We start from the raw sequence: 18,499 nt of genomic DNA on the forward strand, positions 1-18,499 counted from the left end.
TGAGTGCTGTGTGTCAGTGTGTTGTACAGGACTCTGAAATGTGGATAGACAGACAGAAGATTTGCCTTGGAAAAGAGCTTCTGCTGGACTCTGATCCATTGGTGCACACATGTCCCAATAGCCCATCCCTGTTCAGTCCAGCACTGCCCACATCTCAGCAACATCTGCACAACTGAATCACTTCAGCAGATGTCTTCCTGAGAGATTCATGGTTACATGATGTCTTTCTTCCTTGCCTTCTCTGTTGTAACCTAGCAAAGACTTCAGACTTCATCTGCAAACCTGGTGATGTTTTCTGAATCTTTCTTGAAATCTGGAGCTGCCTTTGGGATTTTAGCTGGCAAATGGTCATAGAATCATTTTTGTTGGAAAAAACCTCAAAGATCATTGAGACAAACTACTAACTCAGCACTGCCAAATCTACCACTAAACCATGTCCCCAAGTGCCACATCTATACATCTTTTAAATACCTCCAGGGATGGTGCCTTAAGCATTCCCCTCAGCAGCCTGTTCCAATGCTTCAGTGCCCTCCCTGCAAGCACTTGTCCCTGCAAGCACAAGTCTGTCTTCAGCCTTGGACTGCCCCACTGCCAGTTGTGTTGCTCCTGTAGCAGTGTTTTCATGCAAGGCACCTTTTTCAAGTGCTGCATTCAGATTGACACAGTAGCCCTGTGTATTGGCCACCTTTCTCTTCAGACACCTCTACTGCCAGAGGAGTGTGTTCCACAACCATGTAGGTGATTGCTCATATTGATATTAGATAGACTTTCTTCATCAGCAGTAAGTTTCCTTCTTTTGCAAAGGCCTCCTTTAAGCCTCACAGTCTGCAGGATTCCCAAGAATCCTTTTGTGCAGTGCCACCCAGAAGTCCTGCTGATGGCCTGTGCACTGCAGAAAAAAACGCCAGTTACTGGGGGATGTCTCTTTTTGAGTTGCATTGTCTCTGGGTATGTTCTGGTAGCTTCCTTCTTTCCCTTTGATTTCCTGCCTGGGAGGTTCTGAAGTTAGTGGTAGGTGTTGCATCTCTGCTTTCTGTACCTGCAGAAGCTGAAACTGTGTGACTGGGCAGATAACACTTGCAGTACTCCTCGTCTCAGGTGCTTGAACTTACACGTGACATGGGCAACAATAGATGCCAATCCATAACTCTTCTTTCTCTTAATTTTAAAAACTGACAATTTCTATTCTTTAGGAGACTTTTAGTGTATACATTGAATATACACTGAATATTTTGATAGCACCAAGATATATGACAAGTTATTGTTTGAATAGCTGTTTTATTTAGTTGAAAGGTATGGAACTTTGAATAACATTGAAATTTCAAGTTGTTCAGTGCTAATATTTCTTGTCTCAGCACAAATATTATATCTGCCATCTCATTTATTTCAAAGGAAATGTTATCTCTAATCTAAAGTAACTCCAGTTATTCTTAATGTCACCCACAGGTAAAATGTTCCAGTCTCCAGATATCACTCTTATTGTAGAGTTCATATTTATGTTTTATAAGGAGAAACCTATTGATTGGCTCCTGGACCATATCCTCTGGGTGAAAGTGTGTAACCCTGAGAAAGATGCTGTAAGTTTGTTTTTATTATAAAGCTTCTAAAATGCTCTTATGATGATGAACGAGTTAATTTTTGTGAGCTGAAAGGCAGCATATAGTGTACATTATGGTTACTGCATGCTCTGGAAGAGTCTTTCTTCCTGCCAAGGTTTTTATCTCAAGAAGAACTTTAGAGGGAATTTCTCAGGGGTATCATAGCTGTTATTGCTTCAGATTTTGGAGATGGGTGCAGTAGGATAAAAAGCAAAAGTCTAGTAAGATTCTATGTGTAACAGACCTAAAATAAACTTATACGTGTAACCACTGGAGAAGCCCTGCAGGATGTCACTGCTTGGTTAGCAGTCTTGGAGAAAGTTACAAATGGGGAATGAACTTCATATTTTGGCCCTCCATATCTCAAGAGACTCCCTTGCTGAATAAACAGGTTCTGTGCAAGGACCTTGAACAGTATTACATTTGCACAGCAATCTTGGTAGATTTCTGGAATGAAAACAAGAAAAACTGCTTAAATAGGCCTAGGTTCTTACCTTGTGTTGGTTTTTACTAATGTGTTGTTTTGTTTTTGTTTTTTATCCCACCCTTACCTTTTCCCCCCACCATTTCAGAAACATTGTGATCGACAGAAATCTAACCTACGGATACGCTTCAGGCCTTCTCTTTTCCAGCATGTTGGCCTCCACTCTTCTCTAGCAGGGAAGATCCAGAAACTCACAGTTAGTAGAAAACATTTCCCTTCCTTTACAGAGCAGGCTGATTAAATGAAAAAACATTGTGGAGAAAAAAAGCCTTTTCTGGTTGTCTTGCATTTTCAAGCATGATGTATATTGCTCCAGCTGGAACTAAATCTGTTACAGACTGGTTACTACTATAAAGTAGAAGTTCCAGTCCAGCTTATTTATGTGGATTTTTGCTTTGGGATATTTTTTCTATTTTTTTTTACTTTAATGCAATGTCCATATTACTGAGCAGTACAAGATCTGATGCACCCAAAATGAGTAATGCATTCATTTTCCATTTTATGCCAATGTTTGTTTTAAGTGTAACCACTTGGGAAAGGAATATAATAAACAAGGTTGTCTGACCAGCATGATGTTTGTCTGTCTTTCAATTAGGATAAAGACTTCCTGAAACCATTACTGCACAAAATCCACGTGAATCCGCCTGCAGAGGTTTCGACATCTTTAAAAGTCTACCAGGGGCACACGCTAGAAAAAACCTACGTAGGGGAAGATTTTTTCTGGGCTGTCACACCAGTTGCTGGAGATTATATACTCTTTAAATTTGACAAGCCAGTCAATGTAGAAAGGTTAGTGATTACTTGCTGCTGGTCTCATATATGAAGTTTCTTGTGCCAAGAATGCTTTAAAGTAGAATTTGAGGCTGTCATTGTAACCTAAAGTGAAATGGTGTAGGACATTTGGAGTTCAGCTGAAAGAGTGATCATTACTGTCTTCCCTCTAATTCTCTTACTATGATAAATCTTGTCTTGCTTTTAAATTTTCCTTTTCATTTAATCTAGAGGCTTTATGAAAAATGCAATGCAAAGCCAGTGCTTCTCTGATGCAGAGAATTTAAAAGAAGCCAATTTAGTCCTATTTGTAGTTGGTTAGTCTGTTTCTAATTACAGAGCAATTGTACGGCATGGTTGTGGTACAGTGTGTTTCGCCCTGTGGCCTTGGTTCCTTGGTTGTCCAGATCAGAAATCTTGCTGGAGCATATAAGGATGTCCCCAGACCTGAAAGCTGGGGACTCTGAAGGGTAGTATTTTTTAAGATGTAGCTTTAGAGCTTGAAACAACTCACTGTGCTAAGACTCCAGGTTGACCTGTTTAAAAAATATTAAAATGCAACAAAAAAGAAAGGGAGGTGTTTGCTTTTAGAATACAAATATCTGAGATTTGATGGGGTACTAAAGGTGACTTCTTTTCAACTACTGGTCAGATGAATTAAGGGTAATCTATGGTAATTAGCACTGTAGAAATTAGTCGTCCTTTCATTTTCTTGAGACTCATTTGCTGCTTTGCTGGCTACTGTCTCGCCAGCATAGTAATTCAAGATTTATAAAATACTTGGTTTATTTAATGTCCAGTTAACTATTGCTATGTTAGTGGATTCCTTTTCTCCTTACTTCACACACCTTATGTGGTTGGTTTTTTTTAGATCAATACCTATAGCCTGGTAGAACAAAGTTTCTTTGAATCAATTTGACTGAATGTTTTCCTTGTGAAGGCGACATTTTTGCTGTCCTGAACTGAATCCAATTAGTCAACTTGTGTACCTTGGTACATAATCAAAGGCTAAGTCTTCACCTTGGCTTAGCACAACAGTGAAGATTTTTCCCTTGTGACTATGTAGTTCCCTTGTGACTATGTTGTTCCAAACTAGTTTGACCTGTGAAACTCAAGGTTGTTGTTTGAGATGTTGTTTGAGATTGCTATGCTTTGAAAGACTCCCCTGGTTGGCTGTCCAAGGTGCATGTGTGGAGGAGCAAAATTGCCACACCTCCTTCGATTAAAGGAAAAACATTTTTTTCTGTGCCAACAGTTGAAAAAATAAATTTTTTAATACGTGCTGCCTTAATGCTGAAGGGAGCTAGGGGAATGAGAAAGTACTAATTATCTGTGTAAAAGGAGGGAAAATAATGGTCATTGTTGTGCCCTGGAAAATTGTAGCCAGGCCTAAGGTAGTTATGTCCACCTGCTCTATTAAAGAATAGTCTTAGCTGTAGAGGATTATATGTTTTATTGTTTTGGGGGAAGAAGTGGGGTTTTTCAGGGTCTTGTTTTGTTTGGTTTGGGGTTTCTTTTGTTTGTGGGAGTTTGTTTTGGGTTTTTTTTTGGGTGGGATGGTGTTTTTTTGAGAGTTTTTTGTTTGGTTTTCTTTGTCATTGTTCTGGGGGGTTTTGTGGTTGTGTGTGTTTTTGTGGAGGTTTACTGGGTTGTAGGATTTGTTTGTTTGGGGATTTTTGTGTTGGTTTGGTTTGGTTTTTGTTTGGTTGTATGATTTGGGGGTTGTTGTTTTTGGTTTTTCCTTGTTTGTTTTGTCCTGTTTTATTTATTGAAGAAATGCATTTTAGTTTTAGAAGAAAGGAAACATCTTGCATTCTATTGCTTCCTCAAAGGAAGTTCACAATTTTGAATGATACTACCTATTCAGCTATCATTGTAAGCCATTTCAAAGTTTACTATAACTTTTAGCTTCTATTGCCACAGTGTCCTCAAAAATACAGTATTTTACCTTTCTGAACTCAGTGACTAGTTAGATTTACAGGTGTTGTAATTTCAAATTACTGGGGACTTGTTTGTCTGTGTAACTTGAGCAGCAGCTGCAGAATTTGGCAAGTGCAGGCCTAGTAGAGCGGTGGAGTTTCCTGATATTTCAAGGATGCTTACTGAGGCAGTCAAAAACAAAACTGTGACTGGCAGATTGAAACACAAAAAAGGGAAAATGGACCAAGCATTAGGAAGACTTACCTGGTGGGCAAATGCATCTGATGATGGGAATTAAGAGTAGAAAATACACTTTTGATAGCAATCTTCTGTCTGTGAAAACATGCAACAGGCTTTTTCTCTTTTCTTTTTCTCTTTTAAGTATTAGAAGAACTCTATGAATTTAAAGGAAAATTTGTCTGCCAAGTCAGTTTGAGGTAACTGCTTAGTAACTGCCATAATAAATTTGTGATGAAGAAGTTTTTTTAATGGAAATACTGACCACAGCTCAGACTGAATAAATAGCACATCTATTGCACAGTGACAGAGCACTGACTTGTTCCTGTAGTTTATTTTTCCACACCAAATGTTTTGCTGAACTGAATTTGAGTTTTCTGCAGTTCAGTAATTAGCTTTCATTAAGTCTTTAAATATTTAATTTTTGAGATCTGAGAATATTGTCAGGGATAACACTGTCAAGGATCTCTTAACTTAAAGTGAGAACTGAGCTCACTTCACTGAGCAGAAAGTAGCATTTGTTCCTATTTTATGCAAGACCTGGCTGGCAGATTCCTGCTGAATATTAAGCAGTCAAATAAATGGTGCTTGTTCTAAACCACACCTGGAGATCAGGGACATGTAAATGGAAACATTCTAATGCTTACTTTAGTGACAGCTCTTGTACTGAAGCTTTCTAGGTTCTTTCAAAGCAAAAGTTCTCCAGCCAAAACACCGAAGTTCCTTAATAGTAATCTAGGGTCTCATCCTTTGCAATAGGAAAATATACATATTTCTTTCAGTAGAAAATCCTTGAGAAGGAAGGTAGATTGAAGGAGGTTCCTTTTAAAAAGGAATTGCATAACAGTGTTGAAGACATGTTTGGTTTTGGTTGGTTGCTTTTGTGTTGTTTAAATAAAGGGATGGACTGTTCTCTAAATGCTCAAAACAGCCTACATTGTAAAGATAAATAATATTGAATGTCTGTTCCCTCAGGTTTTTTGCATAATTATTGTAATCCACTTTACTGTTTTTGCATGTACATTGCTGTTCCAAGCACAGATTTATTTGTTAAATCTGACAATGATATTTAAGAGTTTCTTTATGAACCAGTCAAAACACATCTGAGAAAGACATTCCGCTGCAGCACTTAGGTGATGCTGGTGTCCATCATCAACACAACCTTTTCTTTTTTGATTAAGTTTCAGAGTCCTCTCTATAGGTGTGATTGACACAAATCAGATGTTGTTTTCAAAGAACATATGCACTAATTACTTTGAGAAAACCCTTGAAAGTGCATAACTTATGGCTGTTCTGCAGTAGGAATTAAGAATGGATGTTTTTAGAAAGGGCTTCAGATTTGCTTCAGTATAAATGCATTTTAAATGCTGACCTTTATTTTGAAAGAAAAAAGCTGCAGGAAAAGACAAGTTAGTATACATATATACATTTGCTTTATATTTTTAAAATATGACGCTCACATTTTAAAGGTTAAGAGGTTTCTTGTATGTAACTGCTTCACAGAATCATCAAGGTTAGAAGAGACCTTCAAGGTCATCTTAGTCCAACCATCAACCCAGCACCCCTATCTCTACGTGCCACATACAGTTGCCTCTTGGAAACTTCTTGAGATGATGACTCCATCACCTCCCTGGACATTATTTCAATGCCTGACTGCTCTTTCAGGGCAGAAAATATTTCTAGTATCTAATCTGAACCTCCCCTGATGCACCTTAAGGCCATTTCCTCTTGTCCTTTCCTCTGAGACATGGTAGAAGAGACTGACCCCCACCTGGCTCCAGCCATAGGACTTGTGCTCCAGACACTTCTGCAGTACTGCTTCATAGTGTTACTTAGAATATTTTTAAAAGGATTAGCTGGTTACTTTTTTTAGGGGAGGGGTAATGTGGTTTTGTTTGTAGTGTTGGGTTTTTTCCTTCCTTTTTCCCCCATCACTGCTTTGAGCTCTATAGTTGCCCTGTAGCTGGTTGGCCTCTCCTTTTACCAAGTTACTGAGTAGTCATCCTCATTTGACACTGACTATTAATAAAGTGACTTTATGAGGTACAACTTGCTGACTTGCTGGGATTTCAGTTTTAAAGTGGAATCTTTATACCTTGACAAACCACCTTGTAGATGATATTTGACTCTGATATTGGCATAGACACTGGATGTGCAGTATTTGAGACTGTTCATCTCATTTTCTATATTCTGGGCACTGGGATCACAGGGAACACATGATGTTAACCTCATTTATATTTTCCCTGGCATCTTCTCACAACACAGAATTAATAGTCATGCAAGAAAATCTATATTTGACTATTTAAGCTAGAAAATCAATGTATTGAGTATGAATAGTCTCTTGTTGGACTCCTGGTAACTAAAGTTATACATTATTTTGTCTGCTTTGAAATTATTATGACAGTGCTGAAAAATACCTACATAAAAACTGACAGACATGTGCGTGATATTTTGTAAAGGAAAATAAAGGCAGCTTTTAAAACAAGTTCTCTAGCAGTGAAAAATAAAATGATTTTTTTTAAGTACAAAAAAGTTACCAAGAAAGTATCATAGCAGTCAGTTTTGTATGTATCCAAAATATAATAGATTATCCATCCTACAGGGATGCAAGTCCTCCTGTGGCTAGAGAGGTACAAGAACAAATGCATTACTTCATAAAAAAACCTTCGTAACAGCTTTCCAAAACTGGAAATGGAACTTCCTCATCATTTACTTTTGCAGTACCAACCACTCAAAACCTAGAGACCTGCAAAATTGTTTTGGTTTTAGATGAGTACAGTAGTGACTTGCCTGATGTATAAGCTGTTCTTTGTTCATAATCACTGTTCAGTGTAGAACCTCCCCTTCAGCCCAATACATTAAACCTTTTATGGCCAGTTTTAGCTCAAGAACCATGTAACTGCATAAACAGTGAGTGTATAATTTAGAAGTAATCTTTAATTCTGATTCCAAAGATGTATGCTATTAAAGTGCAACACCATTTTATGAAGCTTGTAATGGTCATGTCAGCTGATAGGAAATATTTGAAAATCTCTGTATTATTTTAAATGTTTTGGAGTTTGTCAGTACATTTCAGGTGGGATAATACTTTTAGTGTACATAAAAGAGAATTTGAGAACTTTGGTTTTTCTGTTTGCATAAGCTTCTGTACTAATGAGTAGAACATCCTCAAATGGATGCACTGACAGCAGGGATTTGGCAGGCAGGCTCCCAGGCACTGACGCTGTTTGCTCTGGGCATGGAATTCTGCCCATAACAATGAGGCCAGGACTTCATATGAAAAGGGGAAAAAAAACCTCAAAGTATGGATCAGAGACAGAAGAGCTGCCTAAGCCAAGGACATGCTGCTTCTTCCTTAATGGTACTAATATCCAAGATTTGTGTACTTGGCAGTGTTCCTGGATTTATAGTTCTTAGTCAGAAATCTTGGAGGCTTACTGCTGTTGCCAAAATGTTAGATGTCTAATGCCACTTGAGATACTCTAAAATACTTCACGTGATTTCCAGGAGGACTGGAGTCTCTGAGATGTCATAATTGCATCTTTCCAGCCTTTGATGAGGTCACATACCCAAGTGCAATCTCAAATGGTGGCAAATGCCTGTGTATAGGAAAACTGAAGGGAGTTATCTGTGCTTCCCCAGCCAAGCTGGAGGGGTAAAAATGTTTATGTGCATACACCCACATACACATGCACATACTAAACTCAAAACCCCAACAAAGCCTTTCTACATCTCACTGGATTAAAAATTCAGCAGAAATAACCTTGTAAAAGAACAATCAATCACCCCCAGCAAAAAATGCAAACAAAAAAACCCTATCCAAAAAATAGAAAAAACCCCTAACAACTTCCAAAATGAAAAATTTAAGAATAATTTAATGCCAGATATTTTTATTACAGTTGATGTGAGCCCACTCCAGAGAGACAGTGCAGCCTTAGAAAGTGTCACAGTCTTGTCTGGGAAACAGTAGAAGAGTAGATCAGAGAATGAGATTTTCTTACACAGCTAAATACCTTCTACACATACTGCACAAGTACCATTTCCTAACCCTCTTCACAGGTTTCATTGATTCAGATTGGGTTTTGAAGTGGTGTGAGAGAATTAGTTTCTTAGGCATGTGATGGATAAAACAGACTCAGACCACTCCCCAGAATCCTTCCATCACCTCTTCAGTCAAACTGCTTTGTGGTCCATTGCCAAACATGAGAAAGTTCAGCCCTTTTGGTGCACTGGGTCAATACTTCTGTGAAAATGGGGAATTCAACCCTTGCAGCTCTCAACCATGCAGCCCAATTTATATAAAGACACTTAGATGGGCTCATTTTGTCAGAGGAAGTGGAAATCTTACCAGGCATTTTGCACAGAAGGTAATAGGGTGGGAGTATTTTCTGTTTTGTGTTGTTTGGGGAGGCCAGGACATTTCTTCTTTGTTTGTTTGTGGGGAGTTTTTTCCAAATTTGGAATTATAACAAATATATGTATATATATATAAAAATATATAAAAGCTTCCACTGCATTTCTTACCTATTGTGAGTAATTTGCAGATGCATATATATAGACTGGAGGAACTGCACTTTTTTTTGGAAGTATAAGCAATTTTTTTCAAATGACTTAGTAAGAGGCATGAAGAATAGGAGAATAAATTGAGCTTGAGAGAAGGAAAAAAAATGATTCATCTTCTGTTTGTGTTTTGCATGAGGAAATAGTGCATGGTTAATACTGGTTTCCATTGACAGTAGAATAACACTTCCTAATTAGGATTCTGAGAAAGTGACACAAAGGAGGTAGATTAGTTTTCTTTTACCACATTTGCATCCAGTTATCAAAAATGCTGGATAGAATTGGTGAATAATGACTCTTGCAGTGGATGATGGCATCTGTAGAAAGCCAAAAAACTGCTGACTGAATATTGCTTTTACAGAAATTCATGTTGTGCAGAATTAAAAACTCTAAGGCTGCATGTTGCTATGGTTAATTCATTCAAACATGGAAGGAAACATTTCCTCTCTGCCTTCCTACCTATTTTCCTTTTCTGAAAATGGGATATAAAATACATCAGATTGCTAAAAAGAAACAGGGAGGATATGTGAAGGAAAGGATTTGATTCCTGATGTTTATAGAGCACAAAGGCCTGCATTCTTATATTCTTAGAATCAGGCTTAGTATCAGGTCAAATAACTTCTTGTTTCCTTCAAAACAAAACCCAGATATATTGACAGTGGATGTGAATTGTGCTGTTGAAAGTATTTTTGTACACTGTTTCCTTTTATAAAACTGCCATAATTTACTAATAAAATTGTTGTGTATTCAGTTCTATTTTAATTAGAACATGTAATTAGAACACTTTCTATAGATGAAAAAATAATGGGCACTTTATTTAAATAAAATACAGAACATTTTTTTAACACCTAAAAGAAATCAAATTGGGTAATAGAATAATAGTTTTTTGGGCATAAATATGCTTGGATGTGAGAGAAAGAAGAGAGATTTATCTCTTTATAAGCAAGATAGAGGGTGGGTAGTGGTGTGCATGGTTGTTTTGGGCTTTATTTGAAAGCACAGGTGATGAAAAAATTTAGCTATTAAAAGAATATTAAGATCAGCAGTTCAGATTAGTAATATTGATTAATCCATTTTATGGGGGATGTTACAAAAGGTGAGAATCTTTCAGAACCCCACTATTGGAGGGGTTCTGAACCTGAGTGTGGGCTGGTAAAGTACCCTAAATAGTTAACTGCATTGGCAGACTAATGGTATCTTTTGTCAGTGTACAAATGATAATCACACTTCTGCCTTCCCCTCCCTTTGTGTGTTAGGGTGTGTATGAATGTTTGTTTCAGCTTATTGGCTGGGGGGGGTTCCCCTCTATTTGGCTTGATTTTAGATGTGTGTCTAGATCCATGACAACAACTCAACCCCTCAAACCAGGTAAATACTGAAGTCATTGAGTATGAAAACAGAAGTTTTTCTTTGCAGCTCTGACTTTGCTCCATTTAGTTTGGTGATCGGCGTTGTTTTTTTCTGTTTGCGTTTGTTCTTTAAACCTTCAGTGCTCTTGAAATTCTGTGTATTTCTTAATGCTACAGGAAATATTAATACTTAGCCTTCTCTTATTCTCCTGCCACATTGAGGTCATGAGCAGAATGTATGTGAGTTCATAGATTTAATTATTTCTGGTAGAGAGGAGGTTTTCTCTGTGTTTGAATATCTAGAGTAGCTGGTTATTATCTTTGACCTGTGACTCTTTAAAAAGACACTGCCAGCAGAAAAGATTCTCTTAGATTCAGATACATTAGTACTATACTTAGCAATTGTAAGTTAGAGTTACTTTTCTCTGATGACTTTGATCAAAAATGTTCAATTGTGTTCATGTTTGTATTTTGTAATTAAGAAAGTAGTGAAGTAATATTCCATAAGGCAGTAGTAGGGTTTGTTTTTTTTAACTTTAGGTGAATTTGTATTTGGTTGGGATTACTGTATTTACAGATCCATTGCTTTCAGAATTTTTATTTGAAGGAATGCTTCACAAGGTGTTAGGTTTAAGCAGCAGGTAGACAAGGAAATCTTAGTGATTCTACCCTAAGAAAAATGTTAAGTAATTAGGGGAAAAAAGCACATGTTTTTACTGTTTACATGGCCTGTCATGTATAAATCCCAGGACAGGTGTCAAAATAATTAAGCAATTGAAAGCAAAGCTATTCCCAGGTTCTTCACTATCTGTATTGAGAAATACCTATCATAGTCTGAGAACCATAGAGTCATAGAATCATTTAGGTTGGAAAAGACATTTAAGGTCATTCAGTCCAGTTATAAACCAGTGTTTCTCTTGAAAGAAAAAAGGATTGGGCCAGACATCTTACTACTGGTGTAGGAATTAAATAAAAGGAAACAACCTTGTAATCCTCTGGGTATCAGCTGGATTACTCTACATTAGTGATTTAATGAGGACCCTACATGTCCTGCAAATGTCTCTGTGGTTTTTAGAAATGTCTGTTTTACTTAAGAAATATCAGATGAATAAATTAGTTCATTAGTTAGGAGACATAAGAGTCTTCTCTCCACCTGGGAGGGAGAATAGCTAGCATAACAGCAATTAACAACCTTTGTAATAAAGGTCTTGGCGAGTAAAGAGTGCAAACCCAAAAGGTTTGGGGGAGGAAAAGATAGGTTACTTAAAAGCCATTTCAAGGGTTTTTGAAAGGGAGGTTTAACTGACCTTTATTTTGAAATTAGTTTTACTCTCTCAACCCATTTCCAAAGAATCTCCATTGGAAACTCTACCATGTCAGAAAAGCAAGTTTTACAAAAGAATAGCTAATGACACTTATTTTAGGAACTGTAGAACATCTGTTTGTTCATCAATTAAATTTTATTTCAAATAAAATTTTATAATTGGTAAATTTTAGTTCTAAACAAAATATTATAGGTATGGATTAACTGTGTATGTGTATTTAGGCTTCTGTTTTCAATCTGTGTAACTTCTAATGTCTAAGTAGGTGTTATCTGTCAAGTGTTGAAGCAAGGCTCAGATATAAAAATATCCCTTCCTTTCTAAACATAATTTAAAATGTGACATGAGCATGTGTTACATTTGTGTGTGCATATGGATTAACAGATAGTTATAGAAAATATACTGAAATAGCAGGTTTGATTACATGGAAATCAGGTTTGATTAATTACTGCTGTAAATTGTTCTGGCTCCGTGCCAGGAGTGCATTGCTCTAATGGAGTGACAACTGCTGAGGAGGGGAAGCTGCAGCTCAGTCTCAAAGCTGATGGCACAGTAGGAGAAATGGTTGGCTGTGGCTGTGTGCTTGCAGGGTTGTTTGTAAAAACAAGCAAACAAACCCAAATAAATAAATGACAACCCCTCACAAACAAACAAAACCTTCACTGCTATTGCTTCCCCCAAAAAAACCATCCAAACCTCTGAAGCCAATCACTGTTCATTGAGAGCACAGTGATCCCAGACCACAGGGAGTTTCTTTGGGGATTTTTAGGTGTGTCCTCTCAGAACTAAGTGCTAAGGAAAAGCAGCATGTCTGTGGTTTAGGTGGAGCCTTTGATGGCAATACCTTAGACAGCAAGTTCCATTTTAAATTAAGTCTCCTCTGAATTTTCAGTGTTTTCAAGTGAAAACATGGCCAGTACTGCTCAGGATATCTCACTGACTAAGGAATGACTAGTTAGATCTATTAGGTCAAAAGACAGCAGAATGTACTTTTGGTTTTCTGGTCAGCTTTCCAGAGAGTTTTGTTTTGCTTTTATTGAGATGTCCAATGAAGGCATCTTCCTAGAAAATAATTACTGTTACTTGTTGGGTTTTTTGGATGTAATTAAGGTCTAGAAAAAGTCACAAGATTTCTTTTGGAAGAACTGTGGGTTTTAGGTAGCTTGTATACTTTGGAATTGACTAACCTAACAATAAAGTACAGTGTGGAAATTATTTTTCTTGAGACACAGAAGTGAGGCTTATTTAGTCCAGTTCTGTTTTCCAGTCCAACTGTGCAGTTCTGCTGAAACCAATGGAGTAGAAATCAGTGTGGATTTCTTGTATCACAAGTTTAACTTGAGGTTTTACTCCTTTTCTGAGCCATGATAAAACAGATGTTCTACATATGTGTGCATTTTCTTAAAATACTTCTATCATTTTGGGGTCACAGACATTTCTGGGCTGGGGTCAGAGCACTGTTTTCTACTTGTCTTGTAGCTATGAAGTATGAATTAATGGCAGGTATTCAGCCTGGCTTCAGATATATTGGATAAAGACAAGCTGGAATTTACATTTCTAACTGCATCTTAATAAATTGCAAATTGAGATAATGTTTTTAATTTTAATCAAGTGATAATTTGTGAACTAATTTTGTCTCTGGCTGGTGACATATTTAATGTTGAAGAGAAATTAACAGTAAGTACGATCTAAGTTCCAATTGAAGAAAGATTTGAAATGTGTTGATAGATTTTTACATATTCATTTAAACCTAATAAAAGTAAAATATTCTTCCTAAAAGTGGCATCTGAGTAGGTGTAGGATCTAATTGGTTTATGACAGTAATCTGAATTAACTCCAGTCCACTAGAAAAAAATCGCAAGTAGTGAACAATTTTCAAGCATTGATTCCACCTAGTGGTAAAAAAATATTATTACTGGTTTACATAATACATATTCAGAATAACATGAAGTTCCTGTCACATATAAAGAAAGAGGAATTAACTGTCTCTTTTGTAACATAATCTACACATGTGCAGTACTGCAAAAGCTGTTCAGAGCAGACAGCTAGAATTTGAACACTTCACTGATTGATACTGATAGGGATGACTTAGATAATGTTTCAAACATATTTACTCTGTCCAATTAAAAAAAAAGCTAATTGCACAACTGAGTGAGAGTAATGGGGACTTTGTACAGGTTTAAAAAGGTACAGGGTTTTTTTGTGTGTGTATACATGTGAGAACCAGGCTTTTTTTGGTTTGGGATATTTTTTTCTTAAATAAATCTGCCTTTGGAATAGAAGTTTGAATTCAGCTAACATGAAGGGTGTGGATGTGGGTTGGGAATTCCTGGCACAATAATCAATGAGATTTTGCAGTGAACCATGGTGGAGAAAGGGCAAAATATTGACTTGGCTAAGTTCCCAGAACTGTTTCAGAAAGGATCTCCAGAGTTCATCCTGTGGGCACAGGGAGAGGCAGAAGGAGGGCAGGGCTCGTGCTTCAGGAGGTGATACCAGTATGTGCCAGGCAGTAATGACCACAGCTTTGTGTAATGCACAAATTACACATGATGCAAGCTCCCTTCCTGTGTAAAATACTGCCCAGCTACTCTTGAGCAACTGAAAATCTTGACCCCTTCCAATTACAGTGATATGTGAAAGCACCTTATCCCCAGCTGATGTAGACTCAGTATAAAAATGATGTTTGTCCTTGTAACATCTGTATGTGACAATTAACATGAAAGACAGTAACACAGCTGATTCTGACTGATGTATGTCGACTTTTGTTTTCCTTTTCATTTATAGGTACTTGTTTCACAGTGGCAATCCAGAGCATCCAGGAGACATCCTTCTAAACACAACTGTAGAAGTTTTGCCTTTTCAGGTACAAAATTTTTGATTTGTATCTTCTCCATTACAGGATAAAAGCAAAGCCTCTTTATTGACTTTTTTTAACAGTGAGGAGACATAAATGCTTCTTTTAACTGTATGAACTTGATGTTCTGATGTTCTTAGACTTTTCCTTCTCTTGACTGGATATGTTCACAGAAGACTATTGTAACTATTCAAATGTTCATTCAGGGTGCAGTCTGATACAAGTGCTGTTGGTAATTTCAAGGTGAACAAGGTCATTTTCTTCCAGTTCATTGCTACTATTTAAAACAAAAAAATAAACAGTCTTCCCTCTCCTGTGTATTTTGGGAAATGGGAAACCTAAGTCAATCTGCTATTTGACTTAGTAAAAAAGTCTTAGTTCAGGGATTGACACATATCCAAACCCACTAGATACTGAAATATATAGATTCTTAAAACAGAATGTGTACCTTTCTCCTGATTTCTGATGTTTTTTCTCCATAAATGAACCAGTTTTACCACAGGAGAGTACTACATTATCTAAACTATATTCTTGTTTGAAGTCAGATGGTATGGGTTCTTTTCCTCTACTAGGTACTACAGTTAACTATTTATATCACAAAGACTGAGAAGATTAAGATGTTACTTCAGACAAATGTATTTTATTTAGTATTAAAATGACAAAGTATCTCTGCATTCCCCCATATACTTGGTGTAGGAATCTTGAAATCTGGGCTGAAATTGCTGTAAGTTGAATTTTTTTTAACTTTCTTTTTATCTATATTTTTAAGTAAGTAATCATGGAGGAGTTCACATCTCCATTTTCCTAGTCTACCTTCCTTAGAGTAGGCAAAAATAGGAAGTTCTTACTATTCCCATCCTTAAAAAGAAAATTGTTAGTTTGCTTCTAATTATAAAACATGACATGTGGGATATTATATCATAAGATCCGAGGGGTTTGTTTGTCAAGACCTGTGGAAATACATTCAGCCACAAAAAACAGCAACAGCCCTCATTTCATCTAAGCCCAAGATACAAGAATGCACAAGATAACAAGCAAAAATGTGCATCAGGCATCTCTTTTTTGGGTTTACTTGGCTGTGGAAAGTCCCTCACTGGAGCATCCTTTATGGAAGTAATGCTACAGAGGTTCTATTGCTATTGCTGCAATTTGTGGAAAAGGTAAACAGGAAATTCTGCATCTGGCCTGTTCCTAAGCCACTGGTGTCAGAAGAAAATATTGTCAGTAAAATAATGTCAGCTGAGGAGAGCAGCTCCTCAGGGCCCTGTTTCTCCACCCTGGACTTCAGTAAACCTAGAAACTCCTTCAAATATTTTAACCCTGATCTTCCTTTAGTAGAATTCAGGAAAACAAGAAACCCTTAGAAACCAGAGTACCCCCAGCCTGGATTTGTCTGGGCATACTAAAAACCCCCTCATGACAAAATAAAAAAAACCTGCCCCAAATACCCCAACAACAACATAGAAAACCAAAACACCTGCCCCCCAAATAAATAACCAAAAACCTTCCCACCACTTTTTCAGCAGCTTTAGTTCCAAATAGGAATAAAAAAAAAAATAAGCTGATCAATATAATCTCCGTTTTGCCAAGCATTTTAAACTAATTCCTGGGAAATTCTTAAAGTGGGTCTTTCAGTATTGGATCATGGTTGTAATTTTCAAGCTGTTTTTCAGGATCTGTTCTACGATTATTTTTTTGTGCTTATTAAATAAAATTTACTGATCCCCATCCATATAGTGAGGCAGTGATAATTGTGGTGCTTCCCGCACTTTCCATCTCACCCAAAGTCTTAGATCAAAAAATAAACTGTAAGTTTTCATTTGTCCAAGAAAGAAAGCTCTTGTTAAGCCATAGAAAAAGAAGGCAGGTCCTGCCTTTGCTTGTCTCCTACTGTGTATGCCAGTATGTGCTAAGTATTCTGTTCACGTGGCAGTTACCATGTGAGTTTCATGGGGCACTTAGAGTACTTGATTTTTCTCCTTTGAAGCCAAGAGTTGTTCAGTTCTGTAACACTGCTGCTCTTTTTTTTTAATGTGGGCATCTATAAGGCTATGAAGAACTATATTCCAGGCTTGTTCTTAATTATTTGGAAAAAATGAATGCTGAATATATAAGAAGAGTGCACACACATTTGTCTTTCTCTGGCAAAGTCATATGTCAAAATAAATTATCTCCTTTTTGCTTTGTTGTTCTAGAGTGAAGAACTGGTATTAAGCAAAGAAACCAAAGACAAACGCTTAGAGGATGGTTACTTCAGGATAGGTATGTAACAGTAGAAAAAAATGTGTATTCTTACTATTGCAACTCTCATAGACATCTTTATTAAAAACCAAAACAAACCTAAACCTGAGTTTTTATCATTCATTTTTGGGTATATGGTCCCATAGGCTTTACTTAATGTTGTGTCCACTAATTCTTTTCAAAGACTTATGTACTGAACAGAGATCTCTTGTGAATCTTAGTTGTAGTGCAGCTACATCCAACTTTTCTGCCAGGACTGATTTCCAGGTTTTGTAAGATCACCTCCTCTGTCCTGTGACTGCACAAGTGCTTTTTTGAGTTGTGTGCTTGGCCTGGATTTGAACCCACCCTATAGACAATCAGTTGTCTCATCACAGGAGGAAATTGGCATTTCAACAGCCAAGTGGCTGTTGGGGAAGGTGCTTGGATACATGTTGTCAAGGAAGAGAAATTTTACACATGGATTTTAATTAGTTGCTGGACACAGTTTGGGCAATCCTGTTATACCTTTTTTGTCATAATAAATTTCAGTTGTCTATGTGGCTTAACTGTAAAGTCTAACTGGGCTTTTAAATTGAATTCTTACTCATCCTAATATAATTGAAGATGCTTTGAATAGGAATATGTTATGCATGAATGATATCCCTTGTCCTTAATCCTATTTGAAAACACATATACCAAAGGCATCATATTAGTTCTGTGATATTAAATGAGTACCTGTGCCAAAATCTTCACAAAGTTTCAGGTGTTAATGCCTTTAGACAGTTTCAAAGATTTTATTCTTATGTGTAATCCTGTGTGCACTGATGATGTGCCCTGTATTTTTTGCTGCTGCAAAACTGGATCTGATGTCAAAATCACTCACTGCCTTTTACTTTGGGAATGATACTGGTTTCACTGTGGTTCTGTCACAATGATACTGTGAATTGTGATACTGCAGATACATTTTCTGGCTTTTGTACTTCAGTTTATTGAACAGGACTTAATGATGTACTTTTGCAGGGAAGTTTGAAAACGGTGTAGCTGAAGGAACAGTTGACCCCAGCCTAAATCCTATTTCATCATTCCGGCTTTCAGTGATACAAAATTCAGCCGTTTGGGCAATTCTGAATGAGGTAAGAGGTGGTAGAACATTGAAAAACATAACCGGTGAATGGGAG

The 18,499-nt window shown here is 37.0% G+C and overlaps 1 protein-coding gene across 1 annotated transcript in view; it reads left to right on the forward strand.

Moving 5' to 3' along the window:
- The window catches only part of MGAT4A (alpha-1,3-mannosyl-glycoprotein 4-beta-N-acetylglucosaminyltransferase A), a 77,652-nt gene that overhangs the window by 53,303 nt on the left and 5,850 nt on the right, over positions 1-18,499 (forward strand). The window contains exons 10-15 of the mRNA XM_071430862.1: positions 1,447-1,577; positions 2,171-2,278; positions 2,678-2,871; positions 15,029-15,107; positions 17,294-17,360; positions 18,342-18,454. Of these exons, the coding sequence (XP_071286963.1) occupies positions 1,447-1,577; positions 2,171-2,278; positions 2,678-2,871; positions 15,029-15,107; positions 17,294-17,360; positions 18,342-18,454 (692 nt within the window). The remainder of the gene's footprint in view (positions 1-1,446; positions 1,578-2,170; positions 2,279-2,677; positions 2,872-15,028; positions 15,108-17,293; positions 17,361-18,341; positions 18,455-18,499) is intronic.

Source organism: Agelaius tricolor, unplaced genomic scaffold (assembly GCF_023055355.1).
Source record: "Agelaius tricolor isolate 1412-34295 unplaced genomic scaffold, bAgeTri1.0.p SCAF_7, whole genome shotgun sequence".
NCBI classification, from domain to species: Eukaryota; Metazoa; Chordata; class Aves; order Passeriformes; family Icteridae; genus Agelaius; species Agelaius tricolor.